This window comes from Marmota monax, unplaced genomic scaffold, assembly GCF_021218885.2.
Source record: "Marmota monax isolate L192 unplaced genomic scaffold, Marmota_monax_Labrador192_F-V1.1 WCK01_AAM20220418_F8-fsc00035, whole genome shotgun sequence".
NCBI classification, from domain to species: Eukaryota; Metazoa; Chordata; class Mammalia; order Rodentia; family Sciuridae; genus Marmota; species Marmota monax.
Genome location: NW_026691961.1, coordinates 9,319,951 through 9,344,164, shown reverse-complemented (window position 1 = coordinate 9,344,164; position 24,214 = coordinate 9,319,951). Strand labels below are relative to the sequence as shown.

General features: G+C 48.5%; 1 protein-coding gene across 1 annotated transcript; it reads right to left on the bottom strand.

Annotated features, from left to right (window-relative positions):
• Window positions 1-532: 532 nt before the first annotated feature.
• On the bottom strand, window positions 533-24,206 carry Ccnf (cyclin F). Its single transcript, XM_046442966.2, has 17 exons — window positions 24,131-24,206; window positions 22,718-22,872; window positions 21,413-21,519; window positions 20,155-20,222; window positions 17,942-18,135; window positions 17,501-17,554; window positions 16,668-16,772; window positions 16,285-16,362; window positions 13,720-13,871; window positions 11,181-11,345; window positions 8,611-8,734; window positions 8,264-8,444; window positions 7,901-7,988; window positions 4,922-5,021; window positions 4,681-4,808; window positions 3,100-3,269; window positions 533-2,466 (listed from the first exon to the last, which is right to left on the bottom strand). The coding sequence occupies exons 1-17, from the start codon at window positions 24,144-24,146 to the stop codon at window positions 2,009-2,011; spliced, it is 2,343 nt and encodes a 780-aa protein (XP_046298922.1). The 5' UTR covers window positions 24,147-24,206; the 3' UTR covers window positions 533-2,008.
• Between the last annotated feature and the right edge of the window lie 8 nt (window positions 24,207-24,214).

Below are 24,214 nucleotides of genomic sequence, written 5' to 3'. Positions count from 1 at the left end.
ACTAGGTGAGAATGACTTGTTAAGATCAAGGAAGGGACAGAGGAAGTGTTCATTTTTGGACATAGGGATGAAGTGATGACATCCTGGGAGGTATCAGATAGAAATCTGGATATAGGGAATGAAGCACAGGAGATCTGGATCATGGCACACTTGGGCCTGGCAAGATGGCCCAAGGTTGGAGGAAGCGGGTGGCAAGGAGGGTAAGCTTCTCAGAGAATGGCAGCAGTCAGTGTCCAGGAGGCAGCCATGGGCAGGCGCTTCTGCTAAGTCCTGGGCAGTACGGGTCTTGGGAGTGTTGGACAGGGAGTGGACAAGGCATTCAGTGACCCAGGGAACATTTGGGTCAGTGGGAGGACTGTGGGCACAGATATTGCTGAGGACGAAGTGTGCAGTCAGGGGGCACCAAGGTGACTATCAGGCCCTGGGGGTAGACAGGGAGACCCATACCACAGTCAGGTGGTCCAGGCATTGCCTAGAGTGTTTCTTACAGGTGCAGGCTGGGAGAAGACAGAGAACTGAGTCCATCCAGAGGTGGGATTCTCATCAGAGAGATTATGAAGGGTCAAGGCAGTTCAGGGATGCTTCACTCCTGTGCCACTGTCCCCATCACATTTAATCCTCACAACACCCCTGTGAGGTAGGTTATCATCGTCCCATCTTACAGATGAGGAAACTGAGGCTCACACATGCCCAGGGGCACATGGTGGAAAGGACAGGTTTACAATTCCAACTCCTGGACTTTCCTCAACCCAACCATGCACCACCCAGGGTGGTCAGAATTCTTGTACAGTAGCAAAAAAGACAGCTGCCACAGTGAAAACACACACACACACACACACACACACAGAGCAAAGCCACTACCAAGCCAATATCCCCCTTCCCTATACTTTTGGTTCAAGAGCTTTGGGGAAACTGGCCAAGTGGTTCTTACCTTTGAAAGGTAATAAAAGTACTCCAGCAGGGTCAGAGTTAGGATAAGTGATCAGCCTTTGGTGGGCTCACATGCATCCAGGCAAGTGCTCTACCACTGAGCTCCATCCAAGCCCTGTCATTTTCAAAGTAGGAAGCCACATCTCTGGCCAGCTTGGAATCCACAGATCTGCAGTTATCAGCCATGGGCAAGCCCTCTGATATTCTTCCTCTTGATTACCTCAGATATCATGACTCTTTTTCCAGCTAACCTCTCTGGGAAAATTCTGTTTGCACAGTGTGCCAGGATAGCACCAAAGGGCTAGTGTCACATGTTCTTTTTTTATTTGAGCCTAAATAAAGTTGGGAACATCCTCTCCAGTTCCCACTTTTATTTTTCCTCTATTTTAACTTTTAAAAAAATTTTCATTTTAAAGAAATATAGAAATAAAAACAGGAAAAGAATGGCCCATAAATTCAGTGCAAAGAGAGATATTCATATGGACACCATGAGACACAGACCACTCTGGGAGAAGGGACATATTTCTAAAATAAGTTCAAAGTGCTGGAGGGAGGGAGCCTGTAGCCCCAGCTTCAGGGCCCCCATACCCGGTGATCACACTGAAATCCACATCTATATACAGGGTCATAGGTTGCCTTACCATGGGACGTATCACCCAGAAGGGAGTGGATATCCCAGCCTGGCTGAGGTGGGTGAGGGGACAGTGGTGTGTTCAGAGCTGTGAGCTGTGCCAGGATACCTGGGTCACATGAATTTGGAGCTTGAAAGCTACTGTTTCTGGGCATGGGGCTCAGTGGGCCAATGCTGGGAAGAGGAAGACACACATGGGCTTAAGCTCTCAGAAGACAGCAGGAAACATGAGGGTACAAGGACAGGTCTCACATGGTGTGGCATGATTGTTTTAAGGCTATATTTCCAGAAAGGAGCTGAGTGAAACTCGGTGCCCAGGAGTTACCCCTGTTCTCTGTGTGACACCTACCCAGGGTCTGCATAGCACCTATCCACAATGCTTGCTCCCCCCCTCCCCGTCCCCCCCTCCCCCAGTAAACATTCACTATGGCAAACACACACACACATTCACAGCTTCAGGAATCCCAAGTTCACGTCCTTGCCACTGTGCATGGATAGGTTTTGCGGCTTCACCTGCTGCTGGGGAGCACTGCTCCCTGCGGGGGTTGGGGGACGACACTGTAAACATGATTTCTTGGCCTGATGGTGGCAAGGCTGTGTATCTGAGTTGCTGCCCAGAGACAGCACTGAGGTAGAAAGGGGAGGGCCCCCTGAGCCACTGTCCACTGAGTTTGTGGGACTCGCGCTGCTCACGGAGGAGTACCCTGAGGTTGTGACGTCCTTGCCAGGACCCCTCCTGCTATGGAGAAGAGGCCTGGGGCCTAGGGCTGGAGGTGTCTGAGTGCCAGGCACCTGGTGTCCCTTGTCCTCCTGGCAGGTCTCCTCATCACTTGATTCCTGGCAGCAGTGCTGTTCTGGGTTCAGGTACACCACGGTGACATCGAGGACACCACTGGGAGCTGTCACTGTGGAAAATGTCGGTGAGGGGGAGAGAGGTCACACCTCAGCCTGAGCATCAGGGGTAACCCAACAGCCCAGGCTTCAGCTCCTTGCCAAGATAGTTTAAAACATTGTGTTCCAGGACAAATGTCCCCTACCTGGCTATAGTTCCTTAAGTATATGGCTTAGGTGAGAGCTGAGGGTGACATGCTTCTCTTAAGCTGGGAGGGCAGTGGACAGTGACAAATTGGCCAACTAACCACTCAGTCCACCAACAGACATAGATGCAATAGAAACCCTTCCAGGCTGGGCTGGGGACAGGACCTTCTGTGGCCTGCTGAGGGGGCTTGCATACACCACATGGACACATCTCAATGTGCAAGAAAGAGCTTACCAGGACTCCAGAGAGGAGTCTATTTGCCCTATTATCTATTTGTCCCTGCCCTAGCAAGGTCCTGGAGCAGCACAGACCCTGCTGGAGCTGGACACAGAACTTGTCTAAATCATCTCCAGGCCTGTGGGCAAGGCCCAACCCCACCCCTGACTCTACTCTCAGGCTTTTCTGTAGTCAGAGATATGGTAGGAGGTGGTGCTGAAGGCCCTCAGTGTGGGTGGCCTCCCGCCTGATGACCCTTTGCACAGCATGGCCAAACACTCACCGTCACCCTCCTTCTCTCCTTCACTCTCCTGATCGCCCTCATAACCAGAGCAGCAGTCCAGGCTCCAGTCGAGGAAACTGCCCAGCAGCGTCTCTTCCTGGCTGGACAGCTCTGCAGTAGGGGTGGTGACAAAGCTGCCTCTGTCCTCCTGGAGGCTGTTCTCTCGCTTCCTGCAAAGTGGGAAAAATCCAGAAGGCTCTGGTCACAGGCAGCCCATCTGGAGGTCCCGCCTGGTCCTCAGCCCCTGCCTCAATTACCTGCATGTCCCTGGGCCCTCACCTTGTGCTCTGAAAGAGCAGGTGTAAGCCCTGGGGGAAGGATGATTGGACCAAACTGGGCCCAAGTCTGGGTGTGAACCCAGATTCATCCGGGCTGGCTATGGGGACCTGGGCCAACTACTTGGCCCCTCTGGAGACTGGCAGGATGATGCAACCCTCCAGGGTGCTAGTTATATAAGACATGGGTAGTGCCTGGCCTGGCACTGGGCAAAGACAACATGGACAGCCTGTCTTTGGGCAGTGTCAGCATGTTGCCCCCCCTGGGGTCAGAACTGAAAGCTGGAATGTAGGCCTGTCCCTGGGAGATGCTGCCACACTGCTGAGCCTTTCTATTTCCTGACCTTGGGCTGCCTGTGGAGGGTCTCTCCCATTAGACTAAGGGGGCTCCAGGGAGCCTCTGGGAAGCAGGTTTGACACAGTGTGGTTGGGCACATGGCAGGGGCCAGGGACCCCACCCATCAAGGCACAGATGCACATGTCTGTTGGGCTTTCCCCATGGTGGCCCCATCCCTGGACAGTCAGGGTGCCATCAGCAGAGTAAAGTGTAATTGGCAGCCCTCTCAGGAGGACCCAGGTCTCCTGTACTCAGCACAGTAGAAGGTGGTCTGGTGCATTTCAGAGAGGAAGCACCAGGACCAGGGGCTTAGCCTGTTTCTAGATCAACTATTTCCTTAGGGTTCCCCAAAGATTAGGGCTCTATAACCAGGGACCCACTTTCTATAGAACTGTCATGGAGGTGGCCCAACCTGGCCCTGTGTTGTGACAGGGATAACCCAGCTACCCAGTGCCTGCCTTCAGGAAGCTCAGGGGGCACATGGAACGGAGGAGTTATAAAGGTAGGGCTTATCTGGGCTTTGCGGGACCAACAGGAGTTCTTCAGGTGGGCAAGGTAGGGAGGGAAGGTACAGCTACAGCATTAGAAGAGAAACAGGAATAAATACGAATATATACAAAGAGGGAGGGGACAAAGGGAGGAAGGCTAGCAATAAGATATAGGGATAACAACATAAAGCAGAGAAGCCCAGGCTGGCACATGACATATAGGCAGGGCCCGGACCCAGGCGGGATCAAGCGTGCTCAGGACCATCTGCCCCCAAGGGAGCCAGGAGAGAGAGGCAGCCAAGCTGAGGAGCAGGCCCAAGGGCAGACTTCCTGGGTTCAAGGCAGGTTCTTGCTACATGAGATTTGCTGCTCCACAAGTCTCAAAAGCCCCTCGGACAGCTGCATTGTCAGTGAGGGAATTCAGAGCTGGTGAGCAAGGGCCAGCCTTTCATCATAAGACCTGAACCAGGGCCAGACTCACCGTTTGGTTCTCCTTCCGGAGGGAGAACTGAGGAAGGCATGGATTTCTCCTGTGCTAAGGAAAGACGGGGGCTCTGGACTCTCTTGCTTCACTCCTAAGGCCACACACAACTGACTGTGGCTCAGCACCTGAGGGGAGGCCAGAGTCAGTGAGGGAAGCCACCTAAGGCGAGACTGAGGCAGGGAAGATAAGCCCACCCACCCAGCACCCTGTAGACACCCAGGCCGGGGTGAGGCAGCACCTCTTCCTGGCTGACTTCTTCATAGCGCTTGTCCTCAAATCGCTGCTTCACAGCAGTCAGAGAGACTTGTCTGTAGTCCTTGGGGGCATCATCATGGAAGCTAGAAACAGGGACATGGGGGAGGACCCATGAGGACCTAGCCCCAGTTTTAGTCTAACTCTCTGAACTGGAGGGGACAACAAGCTTTTGACACCAGCCCAGTGGTACCAGTGCAGTCACCTTGGAAAAGCTCTTGGTAATACCTCAAATGGTTAAGCACAGTTTCCACAAGTCCCCGTGTTTCACCCAAGAGAATCGAGCACCGCCACACAAGAACTTGCAAAATGTGTTCACAACAGCACTGTTCACAATGGGCAGGGGTAGAAATAACAAAAGTACCATCAGTGTATGAATGGGTAGACAAAAAGCGGTCCATCCATACGGTGGAATTTTATTCAGCCACAAAAAGAAATGGAAGCACTGGGGAGTGGTTTTGTGTGCCTGCTACAGTATCAGAGGCTTGGGAGGCAGGAGGATTGCAAGTTTGAGGCCAGCTTCAGCAATTTAGTGACATCCTGTCTCAAAATTTCAAAAACTAATAATAAAAGGAGGGATGGGGATATGGCTCAGTGGTAGAGCACTTGCCTAGCAGGGATGATGCCCTGGGTTCACTCCCCAGTACTGAAAGAAAAAAAAAAAAGAAAGAAAGAAGATTAAGAAAAGAAAAAACAAATGAATCACCAACACAAGCCTGGAAAACAGCATGGTCACTGTGAGGAGCCGGATAGAAGAGGCTGCCTGTGCACAGGGCAGGGTCGCATCACACAGAACATCCAGAACGGGCAGATCCATAGAGGGAGGGAACAGACAGTACTGCCAGGGGCTGACGGAGTTGGCAGAATTGAAGGATTAGAGGTAAAGGGTCAGAGTGTTTTCTTGGTGCAGGGGTGATGAAAATGTTCTAAAATTGGTAGAGGTGATGGTTGTGTGGACTCTGTGAGTATACCTCAGATTAAGTTGTCCAGTAAAAAAAATTTAGGGGCTGAAGCTGTAGCTCTTGCCTAGCATGTATGAGACATTGGGTTCAATCCTCCCTACCACATAAAAATAAACAAGTAAAATAAAGGTGGGGTATCCATCTATAACTACAAAAACATTTTCAGCTGGGTAGAGTGGCATACACCTGTGATCCCAGTGGCTCAGAAGGCTGAGGCAGGAGGATTGCAAGTTCCAAGGCCAGCTTCAACAACTTAGTGAGATTCTGAGCAACTTAGCAAGACCCTGTCTCAAAACAGTCTGAGGTTATGGCTCAGTGGTCAAGCACCTGGGGGGTTCAATCCCTGGTACAAAAAAAAAAAAAAAAAAAAAAAAATTAAATTTATAAATAAATGTTTCCAATTGAACCAGTTTGAAAAGCAAAATAGACTGAGGGTATAGCTCAGTGGTTGGTTATGTGCTTATCATGTGTGAGGCACTGGGTTCAATCACCAAAAAAAAAAAACAAAAACAACATCAACAAAAGCTCCTGTGTGGGGGAAAGAACCAACACAGCCCAGCAACACCTTCTGGGCTACTGCTGGGTAATGATCTGTGCTCCCAGTAGAGCAAGGGGAGGTCAGAGAGTCAGCCTGGCTCCTCATCCGTCAGTTGTGGGGTCTGGCAAAACAGGGTGGGCCAAAGCACATGCCAAACCCTGAGAAATGCCCCTGAGAATGGAGTACAGTGGGGAGAGAGGAGAAAGGGCAGGTGGGCAGAAAATGGCTGGTCAGAGAGACTGGGAGCTGCTCTGCAGAGTTCTGATCTCATCCTGGAAGTGCTCAGGTGAGGCTCTGGATTGGTACAGCAGAGAGGACATGTTATTGAGAGATGGCTAGGGGAGTGACCAAGGTTCCTGAGAGGACCTAAACCCAAGGTGCTCGAGTGTATGTGGAAAATGTGCCAGACCACAGAGCTCCTAGGCGACAGGGAAGAAGCAGACACAAAAGCAGGCTGATCCTGGCCTCAGCTAGGAGACTGGGCTTGGTCCACTAAGCACAAATGCAACCTACAGGAAGAACACATCCAGAGAGGAGACCAGCCAGCTCAGACACACTGGCAGTCGGGGGCCCAGGGTCGAGTTTAGGTGAGGTCTGAATCTGGTTAAGTCTCCCAGAGGAGAAAATCTGAGGAGTAGGTGAAAGACAAAGGACTCCAAGGAAGGGCAGCACAAGGAACAAGTGGACCTACAGAGTGGGAGGACAAAGTCCCAAAGTGCTGATGAGAAGGCGGGGGGGGGGGGGGGGGGGGCGGAGTCCCAGGCGGTGCTCACTCAATGCACGGTCTGCAACTCTCCACTCAAGCAGGCAGAACTACTGGTCGGCACATGCCCTAACATGGCTCCCCTCTGCCTAAGACCTGGATGCCCACAGGTCCCAGAATGCTTACTTTAGGAGAAGCCTGGCCTTGTCTAAACATCACCCTGCCCCAGCCCCTGCCTGTTTGCTTTCTCTCCAGGGTCCATCACCATCAGACATCCTGTATAGCCCATGCTGCTCTAGCCTCTCCCCCAGCACCTGACCTGCCAGGGGGCGCCATGGACTGCATGGAGCAGACCATCAGTGGACCACTGAGGCTGAGGGAAGTGCCCAGAGAAGATGCAGGTGCACAGATGGGGAGGCAGCAGGGCAGTGGGTCTGAAGTGCAGGTGGGGGCAATAGGTCAGAGCAGAGTGGAGACAGGCACAGTTGGGACTGGTGGTCAGGAGCCCTTGTCTGCTTGCTCCCTGTTCCTCCATAAGACAGAGGATTTATCTAATGAAGAATGTGTGAAATAAGCAGCACAGGGCTGGGATTTTAAAACATTAACTCTGAGAAAGACTTTTCTTGCAAGAAACTCATTATAGGAAGCTCTGTGGGTTGACTGATAGCTGTCACATGAAGAAGCAAAGGCCTTGATAGTACATGAGCGCCACCCCTGCTCTGGCAAAGTCTGGATGGAGGCCTTGTTTCGTCACAGACTCACCACTTTTTATGAAGGCTCAGGACACAGGGAATGAGGTCTTCAAAGGAGAACCCAGTGAGGTCACACAACTGACTGGTCCAGGGCTGTGCTGGGGAGGAGAGCAGGCTGGGAATGAGACTGACATCTGCCACTCCCACCCCACAACCTGCCATTATATTGTAGAGATTCCTGGAGCTCAGGATTGCAGTCCCTTTAAAATGACTTTGATAAGACCCCATATAGACAGACTATCAACTGTCGAAAATCTGAGAAATACTTAAGCTAAAACAATGCTTCCCTTCCCACCCTGAGCTGCCTCTGGTCCTTCTCCAGGATGGACGGGTAATACTTTTTTCTCTTTGGTCCCTCCACCCCAATCCTTACTCTGCCTGTGCATTAGTCTGGCCAGGAGCAGGGCTGCAGAGGCCAGGCAGGCTGGGGCGTAGGCAGACAGGCTGGTGTGTAGCAGAGAGAGTTCACAGAGGAAGCTGCACAGGTGCTGGGTTCTGGGTGCCACAGGAACCAGCGTCAGCAGGACCTCTTTGTAATCAACCACGGTGGGGATCTAGACAGAAATGAGGTGGGTGTGGGACCTGGGGTGGCAAGGCACCTTCTGGGCCCACGAGGACTTCCCAGAGCAGGAAAGCCGATGGATGACCTCCACCTGCCCACTCCCAGGACCTCAAGCATGTTGCAACTTTGATTCAACAGGAAAAAGAAACCCCACTTACCCTAATCTTCCCTTCCAGGGTGGAGATGATTTCTCCCATCATCCTCACCAAGTCCTCATACTTGTACGTGTTATCTGTGAGCCACACGGCCTCACGGATAGTCAGGATCTCCTTGCTGATGAACCTGGGATGTGGAGATGGGGTCACAGCCCTAAGCCCACTTCCCAAGGCAGGGGTGTGACTGGGCTGAGGAGGGCCGGAGGCTCTAGGAGATCTCAAGGTAGGGAAAACATGATGGCTTTGGGTTTTGATGACAAAAGGAGGCTCCACAATGGATCAAGCTGCCTATAGCTGAGAAGGAGCCTTAAGGAGGTAGTCAGAAGGTACTAGAAAGAGGGATTTGGGCACAAATATCTCTACCAATGGCCTCCATGAGTGATGTCATCATCCACCTTAGCAGGGAGGATTTGCCCTACTTTTCTTTCCTTTGCAGTTTGGAACTGAACCCAGGGCCTCATGCATGCTAGGCAAGCACACTACCACTGAACAATACCCTCTGCCCCATTTTTTGTCAGTGTCTATCAGGTGACTATAAAGAATTTAAACCTATGGGGCTGAGGTTGTGGCTCAGTGGTAGCATGCTTGCCTAGCATGCATGAGGCACTGGGTTCGATTCTCAGGACCATATACAAATAAACAAAGTAAAGGTCCATCAACAACTAAAAAATATTAAAAAAATAAAAAAGAATTTAAACCTAGGAGGTTGGGGAGCCACAGAATCAGAAGTTGGAGGCAAAGGGCCAGAAGTAGCATCCGGCCATAGAATGCCGACTGTCCCTGAGGCAGGCGGGCACCCCATTCTTTACGGTCCACCAGCACTGACTCTCAGGAATCACACTGCTCCAACAGCTCTGAAGGCACTGTCTTGAGAGAGTCGACGTGGCCCAGTCTTTGCACTGCTCCATCCAGAGACGGCAGTTTGCACATTTGTCACTGGCTTGACAGGGAGGATGAGGGTATATGCTGCCAGTGTGAAGGGCATAGATGCCAAAAGGAGGGATGCAAGTGGGCTGATGAGAGCCCTGCACTGGGGTCATGCTGGGGACAGCAGGTGCCACGCAGAGCAGAGCTGGTGCATCTTGGCCCTCAGAACCTTTTTAAGCAGATATTACTGCTTGTCTATCATCCAACAACTTTTATTTTAGATTGCAATGAGGTGACTGTGTCATTAGATCCAGGGAGGCAGTGGCTCCACCAGTTCAGCATCTCTGGTCAGAAGACCTAGGAAGTTGGAGTCAGGTCCAACAGAACATTTGTAGAGGGCCCTGGATGGGATATACTAGTGTCTGCTTACTAATCCTGAAGCCTATGTTCCCTCCTTCTGTGGCAATATGACTCTGCTCCAAGCTGACAGTTCCCATCATGAATAGATGTGGCTATGTGACTAAGCTGGAGAGAAAGATAGACAAAGAAGCTATGGGGATCATGGGGACAAAGGCAGCCCTTGGAAGTAGTGACAGAGAACAAGATAGGAGCTAGGGTTCCTCAATAACCTCATGAAACCAACCCACCCCAGAGACCCTGGACCCTCTGAGGTTACCATGCAAAAGAGGAATGAGCTATGCGCAGTGGCGCACGCCTGTAATCCCAGAAACTTAGGAGGCTGAGAAAGAAGGATTGCAAATTCAAACCCAGCCTCAGCAACTTAGTGAGGTGCTAAGCAACTCAGGGATATCCTGTCTCTAATAAAATATAAAAAAGGGCAGGGGATGCAGCTCGGTGGTTAAACATCCCTAGGTTCAATCCCTGGTACCAAAAAAAAAGAGAGAGAGAGAAATGAATCTCTGCTCTTAACATTATTGCTAAGTGCAGCCAAACCTGTCCCTTAACTACCAGGCCTGACTGACAAGGACAGTGGCCCTGGAATGTACTTCTAGTGGCTGGAGGAAATGCCAGGGATGGTGAATTTAGGAAAACAAGAAAATGCAAAATGCATTGTGAGACTGGCTTCCTACATTGCTTCCAATGACAAAACCAGGGTGATCAGGCATCAGTTAAAGACATAGGTCTGGATGAAATGTAAAGTGGTCCAATTTAAAAAGCTGGAGCTGCCAATGGGTAGGCTGCTGTGTTTGGATGCCCCTAATACTGAATAATGTCCACAAGGTGGAACTGGGCTTTACCAAGGTGTCATTGGGGAACTTAAGACCCTCTCACCCCAGGACTGTGGAAAACTCTGACCATACAGACTTAAGAACTAGATCTCAGAGTTGTGGTTCTTCCCATGAACTCTGAAGATGTGAGGGTAAGGACAGTCAACTATACCTTCCCTGACACCACTGCCTTCAGAAGCTGGGGAAGCCTGGTCCAGCCTGTGCCTGCTGGAGTCCACACTCTGGGTCCCGAGACCATGTGCTGGGATGCTCATGCCCTGCACAGTGGCAACCACATGCCAAGGGTCAATTCCATTGTCCCTGTGTGTGGAGGACACCTAGCCTGGATGCCCCATTTTGGGACTCATTTCCTTTAAGAACCAGCCATCAGCACAGAAATGATAGGCACTCCCTGAATCTAGTAAGGGCCAACACATACACATACCAGCTCTGCCATGGAATGAATGGGCTTCTTACCGGGTACAGATGACCATGCAGGCAATGCCCAGCAGCTGGAGTTTGTACCGGGGTACTAGCCTCCTCCGCAGGTAGCGGTCCACACACTCTACTGCCAGGTGGAGGCAAAGACTCGTGAAGTCCTTCATGGTGGCAACTTCTACCAGCCAGTCAATCAGAATGTACCTGTGGAGAGAGAGCCACCCTTGAAAACTAGGACAAGCTTCCCTACATGTCCCAACTCCAATTTATACATAAGCAATTGAGCTGGCAATTTGTAGAATCACTGGTATACCCAGGAACCCAGGCTAGAGACAACATGTCCCAGAGGAGACTCCATGGGTCCCAGCTCCATAGCCACTCCTAAAGGCTAGCGAGCTCCAACATCTCTGCAACCTGCCCCCACCTCCAGGCATGCACATTCCTGGTGCTCATAAATACAAGTGTTTGGGGGCCTTTTCCTAGATTAGAGTCAGCCCTCACATGTTTGTGGTATTGGAGGAGCCTAACCCTTGCAGGTAAGGGGGCCAAGTAGGGTAGTCTAGGGCTGGGGTTGGATCACTGCTCTCAGAACCAGAGAAAAGTTACTCAAAGGTGGAAGAACTTTGGCTCTTCTACGCATCCAAACTCAGCCAACCAGTTTATTTATAATAATGCTCTGCAAAGGATGGAAGAGCCAGGAATGCTCCTAAAGCAAGAGCCACTGGTATCTTCATGAATCATCTGGAAACCCTGATGGATGTCCAAGGGATGACAGACACTGTTCCTCTCCACCAGGGGAGTAAACCCAGGGACCAGGGTCACAATCACGAGAATCCTGCAAGGATATCTGAACAAGGTCAATTCCTTTCTGAATGAAGGAGACACTGTCTTAAAGCAGAGTGAGTCAAACCAACAGAAAGCAAAAGAGAATGACGAACACCAGTGGAGACAGAAGGGGCAGGGTTCTAAGGTCAGCCCTGAAGCATCTTCAGATGTTGAAGGAAGGAGGGGGAGATGGGCTGAGGTACCAAAAGGTTCGGTTGGGAGAGTGGATAAGCCTCTATTTCCTTCCAGAAGGAAGAGCACGCAAGGGTCAGGTGCCCTGGTTTAAGCCAGCCAGGCCTGAACAGGACTAGGAAGCCCCCTGAGCAGATGGACTTGAGGAACTTAACAGCCTGACTTCTAAGCCTGGCACAGTGGCACACGCTGGTCATTGTAGCTAACCTGGAGGCAGAGACAGGAAGACTTCAAGTTTGAGGTTAACTGGGGCAACTTAAGAAGGCACTGCCTCAAAATAAAAAATAAAAGTGGTAAACAGTCTCCTGGGTTCAATCCCCAGTACTGGGGAAAGGGGAGAATCTGATTTCTAAAACAGATCACTGGATTATACACTTTAAAATGATTAATTAGTAGCTGGGTTTGCTGGTGTACGCCTGTAATCCTAACAATTCTGGAGGCTGAGGCAGGAAGATCACAAGTCTGAGGCCAGCCTGGGCAACTTAGGAGACCCTGTCCAAAATGTTTAAAAGGGCTGGGGATGTAGCTCAGTGGTAAAGTGCCCCTGGTTTCTATCCCCAAATAGAGTGAGTTAAATTCATATCAATCTCCCACCCCACGTACACATAAAATGAGTATCAACAGTTAAAAAAAAAAGACAAAGAAACAGACTGGGATTAGAAGGCATTAGCCACATATTTTTCCTAACAGGAGGAGAAATGAGCTGAGAGAGAAGTGGGTGGAGGGTGGTGGGGCAACCATGGCCCCAGAAAGCAAAGGCATTCCAGTTGGATGCCATTAATGGGGGAGAGGAGTGCGCTGCATCTCTGAGGCTGTGTTTGTGCACAGATGAGTGTGCATGTGTGTGAAACATCAAACCTCTCCAGGGAAGGGATGATCATTTTAAAAATAAATGTTTGTTGAGCACTAACTATATGGGCAGTGTCTCCTAGATGGAGCCAGAAGCTGCCCATTATAAATTCAAAATGTATTTGAAATCTTATGCACAAACTTAAAAAAATCATTCATTTTTCATTTGACCCTCTAACACATTCTGTGATTCAGTACACAAGAGTGTCATTGCCCTCCTGGGAGGCCCGCTAGAAGTAAGCTATGCTGGGTGTTGTGGCCACTCTCCTAGGGGCACAGCTCCCTGGGTCCAGGCTGGCTTGGTCAGCCACCAAGTTTCACAAAACATAATAATGCTTAGAAAGATGAGCTATGACAAAAAGTTCGTAGGGCTGGGGCTATGGGTCAGCTGTAACTTGTCATACACAAGGAATGGGAGCCAATGGGTGTTTTGGTTTTAGAAACTCCCATCATTTTTGAGAGATGTTTAAAGTGGTTGGACATATTCTGTGGCTTACAAAAGATAACTGGAAAGAGTGGAGTAGGATATTTTCTCAAAGTGGAGTAGGACTTTCTCCAAGACCCAGAGAGCTGAAGCATTACTGCTTTTAGAGCATGGGCACATGCACACGAATGTGGGGAGGGGTTCCTGGTTGGCTGGTAACTGAACATCATGCTGCCCTGTGACAGGTGACTTGGTTATTTCTCTGCCACTGGATCATGCATGCCTCACCTCATTGTGTCGTTGAGTCCCTTCTGCACGGAGAAGATCTGCTGCTTACTGATGGCTTGAGAGGCCTGGAACAGCTGGCTGACGATCTCACTACAGGTTTTAGCTTCTAGTCCAAGTTGGCTTCCATTGGCACAGGCTTTGGCTAACGCTAGCTGAGGACCAGAAGACAAGTCCAACGTGAGCAGGAGGTGCTCCACACCCAGGCTCACGCCTTTCTGGTAGAAAACACATGTGTGAGTGCTGCCTACTTAAGACTGCTCACCTTGGGACAGTATGATAAGATCTTTAGTGTCGCTCTTTTTGGGACAGGTGATACAGCACATGATAAGAACTTTAAGTGGAAGAGAGGATGGACGTGTGAGTCGCCTTCCCTCTCCAGGGCAGGGCCTCACCAGCTAGTCTCCTGCCTACATTCTTTGTGAGAAGCTTCTGTTCACAGGTATGAAAATCAGCATACCAGGGGAGGCTGTACTGCAAGATGACAAGACCCAACTGGGGTCTCAAAAAATCTGGCTCTATAACCTGGGTCTGTGTGTGACCTTAGGTAAACTGGGAGACCCCCTGCACCTTGGTTTCTTCTTTCATGAAATGGTACATTAACAGTCTGGGTCAGCACCCAGCATGTAACCACCCAACACCCACGAAGACCTCAGATAGACACCATCAACTATTTTTATACATTTCCTTCTAGATTTTTCTAGACATTTTTAACAGTATATAAGTGCATTTGTGACCAGGGCACACGTACACACATTTTATTTTTTCTTGGCCCACTAATAATGACATGCTTCCTTGTGTTATTCAACTCCAGACATATCCACTTCTTCTTTCATTTAGAGTATTTTAACATATTTCTTTGAGGAACTCGTGGTTCCTCACTGGTGAATCCACAGGAGCAGCTGTAACCTTTTGCTCCACCTGTTCTCTGATGAAAGGCCTGTACTGATTTCATACCACTCATAGGAGCACTTACTTTATCTCACCTTCATGAAAAGTGATATTGCTACAAGTATCTATTTCCGGGAGTTACTAGCTAGTCACTCAAAAACACACAGAAAAATAAATACAATTTGCTAATACAATCAGCACAAGTTCTTTCATTTAAAGATGCACTCATTTGACTAGCAGCAAGTTTAATAGTTGTTCCACTTTTTATCTGGTTGTGTTTATCTCCTCTCAAAAATCCACTGAGCCCTCAGAATATCCACAAGGGTCTTACTACTCTTATTGATTATTCTGAGCTTCTGTAGAATTACATTTCTTATAAATCTTTTGACTACCTTTTTAGACATGAACACTGCAACATTCTATGATACATCAGCCTGGGCCATCTATGGATTTGTGACTTCTTTCCCGGGTTTGAATGTAGATGACAGTATCATCCAGCTGATGGAGTGATAAGAAAAGCTTCTACCTGCTTGGCAAGGGGGGACTTTCTTCAGTTTGTCCTAAAATGACTTCTTTATAGCTGCAACGGGAGAGTCTGGGGAATACCAACTACAAACCCTTGACTTCCTAGCTGAATAACTTGAGCCGGGCTAGGTGCTCAAAAGATCGGGAAAGAACTCTACACACCCTCTGCTCTCAGGTGGCCTCAGCCTTCATTGTCAAGGTTAAGTATTATCTATGGGATGACCTCCACGAAGGAGTGGTATGAATTTTCATAGGTGTAGTCCACCAACATTTAAAATTAAGAGGCTAGCAAGCATGTGGCAACTGTAATCACAACAACCCAGGAGGCTGAGGCAAGAGGATAGCATGTTTGAGACTACCCTAGGCAAGACTTTGCCTCAAAAAAAAAAAAAAAAATATATATATATATATATATTTTTAGTTGTTAATGGACCTTTATTCTATTTTACTTTTTAAATTTATTTGAGAATCGAACCCAGTGCATCATGCATGCTAGGCAAGCGCGCTACCACTGAGCCACAGCTCCAGCCCCATATATATATATATATATTTTGTACCAGGGATTAAACACTGAGCCCCATCCCTGGCCCTTTGTATTTTGAGACAGGATCTCACTTAGTTGCTTAAGGCCACACTAAGTTGCTGAAGCTGATCTTCCTGCCTCAGTCTCCCAAATCATAGGGATTACAGGGTGTGCCACCATGTCCGGTTTTAAAATAAAATTTTTTTTAGAAGGTGGGAGGGGGGCTGGGGATGTGGCTCAAGCGGTAGCGCGCTCGCCTGGCATGCGTGCGACCCGGGTTCGATCCTCAGCACCACATACAAACAAAGATGTTGTGTACGCCAAAAAGTGAAAAATAAATATTGAAACTCTCTCTCTCTCTCTCTCCCTCCCTCTAAAAAATAAAAATAAAAAAACAATTAAAAAAAAAAAAGAAGGTGGGAGGGTAGTTCAGTGATAGAGTGCTTAGCCTGAGAGGCAGGGGTGGAGATGAATGAAGCGTTTCTGAGCTCTCTCCCTGTGTGCCCAAGAGCTAACCTCCTGAAACACTAGGCTTCAGGACCAATCTTACTGTATCCCTCAGTCTCCATGTAAAGCCCAGGCAGTCCTGCCCCAAACACATAAAGGGAAAGGCCAGCACTCCATGTCACCTGCGCTTCCCAGCAGCCTTTGGCAGCATAGTCTCTGAGTTTCCGGAAGCTGTGGAGGCATCGTCCAGGATCTGACATCTGTCACAGGAGAAAGTTGCCTTTATACAGTTGTGTCTTGGGAGCTGACCCATGGGTTCTTAGATGTCTCCTCCCTCACCCCTGGTCCCCACTGTGCTGGCTTCCCAGCCTTTTATCCCCAAATGAAGGTGGTTGTCTTTGGGGGGTGCTAAGAGCAGACTGCTACTTAGCAGCTCCTGGTGGCCAAGAGGCCAGAAGCTGTTAAAGCAACTTCTTTTGTCCATTAGAACCTAGTCCAAGGGCCAGTTTGGGGAATGCCTCTGGCCAACAGGACTCCTCCTTTTCCCAGAAGTGGGTCCACTCACATCCATCTTTCTGTCACTCTCCCAGAGGAGGTATGAGCTGGCCAAACACCCCTGATGAGCAGACTCTTCAAACAGGTGACGGGCCTGCTTCTTTTTCTCTTCATCCTGGAGTAAGCCAAGCACAACTGGTTCTTTTCTCATCAATCTACCAGCCACCTTCTTCCCCTCCATGCACCTAAGCTATCACACTCTGAGATAACTCAAGGGTTGACTAAATCAGGGTAGAAATGATTCTCTGAAGATATACCACTTGACAACCAAGAAGTACAGACTTGGAGCTCTGGCCTTGCTTTTCCTGGAGGAGGTTTCTGTGTGGGTTTGGCCTGCAGGCTCCTTGACTCAGCTCTGGGACACCCAAGGCCTGCCTTTCACACTGTTGCCAAAGAAAATGTTCTGTACTGCCTGGATAGTAGTGTTGGTGGCTCCTCACTTACCCTCAGCATCCCTCCCAGATGCTTTACGAGAAGCATCACCTTCTCTAAATCTGATGCAAAGGGGGCTAATGAGCACAAAGCCTGTTAAACTTTAAGAGTACAGAGGTCTGGGTGAGCACTGAGGCTCACCAGTGGAAGAACTCCACCTGCTCAAGTCCTGCCTATGTCTGCTCACCTGTGCCACTTACCCACCATAGGCATTTGATTCTCACAGCCCCCCAGGAGCCCGATCACACAACAGGATCCACTGCCCAGCCCCATGTAGCCTTTCAGGGCCAGGCTTGGCTTTTGCAGTGACCTTGGATGCCCCCTTCTGCTACTTTTCATGTACTTCCTGGATCCTGGACAGGGATTTGACAAACAAAGCAAAGTCCAAGGGCAGCAAACAACTGGACTAACCTCGAAAAGATTTAGCACTCTTCCCAAGCAATGCAGTATGGACGCTCTGTGAGTCTTGAAAGTAAAAAAAGAAGGAGGAGAAAGAAGTATAATTCCTCACAAAGAGAACTGCCAGGGGGCTATCCTTCCCAGCCCTGCCACAGCCCCCTCTTCACACAGAGGACCACGCCCCAGTTCTAATCTTTAGCTCTGGCTGCTTCAGGCAGTCTTGATCCTGTGTTTCCAGCTGCCAACACTTCCACCAAGACAGACTCTGCTGTCCACCCCTGCCCTTCACACCTCCTCTCCCATGGTCAGTTCAAGTCACAGCCCCCATACCTGCACTGAATTTTCTATACTTCTACTTCCTTTAGGTCCCGACTTTACATGGCCTACAGTATCTACCTCTGGGTTTTCCTGTGTCCTGGGACCCTGCAGGTGGAGCCCCTTGCCAGAACTTACTCTCTGCAGCTGGCACTCTGCCCTAAGACTCTCATGGACCACAGCCTTGCAGCAGCTTCCAGACACTGACCATGGCGGGCGGATGAAGAGCCAGATGAAGGGCATAGCACTCACGTTCAGTCGCTCTGCCAGGCTGAAGAAGCGAGAGGCCTTCAGGCCATTCACTTCTGCACGGGCCTCATCAGACACAGACACTGTCAAACAGAGAAGAGCCCATGCTGTCACTGAGGGGAATGGAATAAGGAAAGTTCTCCAGTCCTTCTGGAAAGTCTAAAAGCTCAAGCCCATTGCAGTGCAAAGTAGCTGGTGTTTTAGAAGAGATGAGGCCTCTAGGAAGGGGGCTCCATCCTCTTTTTCCCCTGCTTTGTTCAGTTCTAGGATGGGTCAGATGGTCTTGGTGATCTCAGGACCTTGCTGGAATCCTTCCGGAAGCCTGGACTCTAATGACGAGGGAAGGTGTGCCCCAGAGGTTTCAGCCCCATGCTCCCTCCCTAACCTCTTGCTTATGGGTTGTGGGGATGGGTTCTTTTCAGGGTGAAAATATTCTAACATTACAGTAGCAATGTTTGCACAACTCTGTGAATATACTTAAAAAAAAAAAACCCAAAACACTGAATTATATACTGTAGGTGCACAATTCTGGGAACTGCTCTATGACAGGAAGGTGGGGGCAGGACTTTGCCTCTCCTAGCCTGGAGGAGGGCAATACTTTTGGGCTCCATCAGTCACCACAGTCCTGTCAGCTGGCCAAGGACAGGGATTATCTTCGCAAAACACCATGTCTTTTAGAAGCAGGAGAATGTTGGGCTATGTCTCAATCATGTCTTTTGGAAGCTGGGATAGCCGACTGGGATTCCTCCTTGGGGCATATGAGTTCCAGTAGATTAGCAAGAAGTGGTATAAGAGAAGCCTCACCAAGGCCTTTTTTTTTTTAAAAAAAAGCCAAGGTCTTTTAAGAAGCACCGGGCCTTCAGAGGCAAAGGAATCCTAGCACAAGGCTAGGCAGGTCTGAGCTGCCTCCAGCATGGAACCATGGCTGCCCATGTTACTGAGACCCTGGGGAAGCAGGCACACTGATCTCTCCCTGACGTTTTGCAAAGGATGGCCAAGGAGAGAAACTATATCCACTCATGGACTGGTGGGGTGGAGGAAGCCCAGGAAAGGCTAATTTCTCCAAGCAGCTTCCATCCTAAAGTTCTATTCAAAATCATTCTTGATTGAACTCAAGGACACTTGACCCTGGGCCACATTTCCAGACCTTTTTCACATTTTATTTAGAGTCAGGGTCTCACTGAGTTGCTTAGGGCCTCGCTAAGTTGCTGAGACTGGCTTTGAACTAGTAATCCTCTTGCCACCTGAGCCACTGGGATTACAGGCGTGTGTGGTATGTGGTTCAAAGTCATTTTTTAAAAATATTTACTTTTTAGTTGTAGTTGGACAATACCTTTATTTTATTTATTTTTATGTGGTGCTGAGGATTAAACCCAGGGCCTCGCATATGCTAGGCGAGCACTCTACTGCTAAGCTATACCCCCAGCCCTCAAAGTCATTTTTTAAAAAATTTTTCTTAGTTGTAGATGAACACAATGACTTTATTTTTATTTGTTTATTTTTATGTAGTGCTGAGGATCGAACCTGGTGCCTCATACATGCTAGGCAAGCGCTCTACCACTGAGCGACAACCCCAGCCCTCAAAGTCATTCTTTGCTGACAAAAATTCAAGAATTTTTGGGCTGGGGTTGTGGCTCAGTGGCAGAGCACTTGCCTTGCACATATGAGGCACTGAGTTCAATCCTCAGCACCACATAAAAATGAATAAACAAAATAAAGATATTAAAAAAAAATTCAAGGGGTTTGCTAAAACAAGATTCTTGGGGCTGGGGTTGTGATTCAGTGGTAGAGCATGTGTGAGGCACTGGGTTTGATTCTCAGCACTGCATATAAAATAAAATAAATAAAATAAAGGTCCATCAACACTAAAAAAAAATCAATAAATAAATTTCAAAAAAAAAAGAGAAGAAATTCTTAGAACCTAAGTTAAAGTATCAATGGTTCCTCACAGGGCAGCTCTGGGCACAAGCTATTAAGAAGAGATAGTAAGGCAGACCATCAGATACAGCAAGAAGAGCGACTAAATAACTTCACTAAGAATGTCTCTTGACCGAAGGCTCGTGTTTATCTAAGTGCCAACACTGGGTGGGGGCAGGACTTACAGCCTTCATTGTAGAGGTAAGCTATGCCCAACTTCGCAGCAGCTTCAAAGTTTCCCTTTTCAGCAGCCCTAGAACATTAAGAACAAAGAACACAAGACTTTAAAGCCACAAAGGTGATATACTATCACAGCATTTGAAGCTGGATACTTGCTTTCCAAATTGAATTTTTAATGTAATATAGTCAAATAGCAATTACCAATACATGTTATAATGTGGATAAATGTTAAACATCGTGCTCAGTGAAGTTAGTCACAAAAGACCACATATTTTATGGTTCCATTTGTATGAAATGTCCTGAATAGGCAAATCCATAGATGGAAAATAGATTAGGGGTTGTCTAGGATTTGAGGGGTTGTCAGAAAAAGGGGGAATGACTGCTAATGAGTATGATTGGGGAGGTACTGGGTGCTTAAATCACTGAGCTACATCCTCAGCCCCTTTGTATTTTGAGACAGGGTCTTGCTAAGTTGCTTAGAACCTAACTAAATTGCTGAGGCTGGCCTTGGACTCTCCTGCCTAAGCCTCCTAAGTGCTTGAGATTAAAGGTGTGTACCACTGCACCTGGCTTCTGGGTTTGTTCTTTTTCTGCAGTATAGGGAATCACACACACTAGGCAAGTGCTCCACACCACCAACCCTTTTTAAGTTTTGAGGCAGACTCTCACTAAATTATCCAGGCTGTCCTTGAATTTGTCATCCTCTTGCCTCAGACCCCTGGGGTTGCTAGGATTATAGATATGCACCATTATGCCTAGCTTTCAGTTTATTAATTGAGGAGGATCAACCTGAGCCACCTGGTTCCAAGGGCAACCTCTGACACCATTATAGTGTTCTTGGATGGTGGGCCTGGTTGCTAGTTCCTGGGCTCACAACTCTAGCAGATGGGATGGATCAACCAGTGAGTGAAATTCAATAGGACTGAAATCACATGGTTCTGAACAAAGGAAAAGGCTGAGTATTACTTCCATAGACAGGTGATTCATGTCTGAGTAACATGGGAAGTGGTCCCTGCCCCAGGGGGACCCTCTGGAAGCACAGCAGACATGAAGGATGAGCAATGAAGTGGACTGCTGGAAGTGGTGTGGCTCAATGGGTGAGATCAGCAGCTCTGTGTCATTCCTCGGGACATGAGGCAATAGTCAGGGGAAGACAGCAACAGGAAAATAGTTTCTGAATCAGATCTTGGGACACAGGCAGCAAATCAAGAGGAGAAAAGGCAGGAGGAGATTAAGCAATCCATTTTCAGGGTGCAGAGATACCTTTCAAAGAGCTTCAGGTTCTTTGGAGAAGGCCATAGCTCCTGGAAGCTGGCACATGCCCATACGCTGGCGTGGTTGTCCACCAAGTACTTGAGGTGGGAGTGTACCTGCAGAGCAACAGAAGCAGGGGGAATTACCGAGTGGCTCCCCAACAGCTCTGCTCCTGAAGACTCTTGAAGACAGGACACAGACATAAGGTGTCCTGTCTCCTTCCTGTCCCAAGCAGTAAGGGATCCAGTCTCTGTGTAAAAATTATGTTGCTTTGCATGGAAAATAAAGCCCTAAGTGAGTTTCTTTGAAGTTCTAAGGGAGAAGTACAATGGCCCAGGAAGGGAAGACCAAACACCTAGATTAAGAAAGAAGGAATGACACTTCTGCAAGGGTCTATACCTGAAAGTGATTAAAGGGCTGCAAGCAAGACAAAAAAAAAAAAAAAAAAAATCTGTTTTACATGGCTTAAAGATTGGTCACAGAGTCTCAAGGAAAAGACTGATAACCTCAGGTAGAACCCAGAGCTTTCAGGCAGGAAATACCAAGGCCAAGCACCTGAGCACAGGTGAGCAAATTAAATGCTAAAGTCTCCACTACTGTTGAGAATACAGTACACCATGGGTTCCCCAGGTATATTATAACCACAGTAGAGATGGTTTTGGGAATCAGAAAATGGGTTATTGGCGTTTTCCTGCCAATTTGTTGTATACTCTAGGACAAGTCATGCAAAGTGAGATTGCAGTTCAAAAATAACTTCTAGAGTTTACTTCAGCATTATATGTTAGGATTTATCTTCAAGAACATATTTTTATCCTTATTTTTGGGGGAGTGGGGATACCAGGGATTTAATCCAGGGGTGCTTTACCACTTAGCTACATATGTAGCCCTTTTTATTTTTTATTTTGAGACAGGATCTTGCAAAGTTGCTTAGAGCCTCACTAAGCTGCTGAGAGACTGGCCTTGAACTTGCAATCCTCCTGTCTCAGCCTTCCAAGTCATTGTGATTATAGGCATTGCCATAATACTCAGTTTATTTTTATCCTTTTTAATACAATCTTATTTCTTAAGAGACCTAAATTTTACTGCCAAAGAGCGGTACTTTCTCAGTTGAAATATACATTGCAATAAATGGAGTCAAACCTTAGTGTACTATTTCTCCAAATGGAATGTCCTCAAACATCTATTAGTGCTATCACTCTTGTTTCCTTTGCTCCCTTTTGTAGCCAGAGTTTTATTCTGACATTTAAGAACATGAGGCATTGATGTTGTAATCAGATGTGGTATGATTGGTATTGCTTTAATTTGGTGACTTACAGCTCGGACTGCAAGGATGTCCCCAACAGAAAGCCATTTCAGGATGTGAAAGAGCACATCTTCCGGGAGATTCAAGATGGTTAGATTTTGGGGTCGCCTTCTTATTCTTCTTTTGGTAGGATAACAAAAACACTTTGCACACCTACAGTGGATCACTTAAGGAAAAAATATATATATATATAAGTCTTGATAAGTGAAAAGCTATATCTGAAGATGATTTAATAGTTTTTGTTTCTGTACCACAAAATAAGGGACTAGTCCTAAACTTAGATTAAATAGTTGGATATCTTTGCTTTTATTAGTTCATGTGATTAAAAAATATAACATTCAATAAGGATTTGTGGGTTTGGGCACTCTGGTTTTGGACCCTAAATTAGGAGGGTCAGCCCTGCAAGGAAGCAAAGGACTTGTAAACCAGGCAGGTCCCTGTCCAAGCCTCAGTTTTGCAGATGTCAGAGCTGCCCTGTCAAAGCCCTAGTGTCCACCTCTGGGAAATGGGGAGTTGACAGCTATTCAACAAGGTTGTGCAAATCCAACACAAGACCTTGATTGGCACATATGCAAACATTAAAGATGAGATATGCAGTCTGCCGGATCAGTTCTTTTCTCCCTCTTCCTACAGTGGGTCATTCCAACTCCTACTCCAGCAACCCCTTCCTCATTCTAGGCAGATGGCTTTACTCCTTCTTTTGGAGAAAAATGTAAGCCCTTAGGAACCTCAACATCCTACTTCGCCATGTACAGATTTACCTGTCTTTCCACCCATCCCTCCTCCATCCCCCAAGGAAAGTAACTGCTCCTGCCTCCGTGAATCAGAACTTTTCTTACGAATGCCCACTCCATCTTTTGACCTGGATTTTCCAGTAAGCAACTAAACGGTACTGCAAAAGCCAAATGTACACCCAAGGAGACTAGTTCCCAAAGATTACTCCGATTACCATTAAAGTCTCCTCATTCATTTGTTCTAGAACACACACTTATTAGAAATGTTTAATCACCACTATAAAAACAACTGAGACCGCGGCTCGGCTTGACCGAGCTCAAAGGAGCCGTGGCGCCGGGGCCCAGAAGAGCGGTCCGCAGGTGCGCGGACAGAGCCTTAGGCGGGCGTGGGTTGCGGGGATCACAGTGTCCCCGTTACTCCCTCCACAGGTTTGGGACTCTACAGAGATGCAATCGCAGTTTACTCTGCGGAAAACCCAAATAGTCGCCCAGGAGGAACAGAGCCGGGAAACGCCGCCGCGAGAAGCGCGGGCGCCGAGTGGGTATTTAAACCGCGCGTCCAAGTACGCGGTCGGGCTCAGGCTGGGGGCTCCCGCCGGCCTTGCTGCGGTGGATCAAGCGCCCGCCTCCGGTGACAGGCGCCCGAGCTCCCAGCCGCCTGCCCAGCGCCAGCCAGCCGCCCGCACTTACCACCGCCGCTCCCCATCGCCGAGCTCGAGCCGATACCACCCGAGCCCGCCCGCGAGCGCGCCAGCGCCGGGCTAGCGCCCTGCC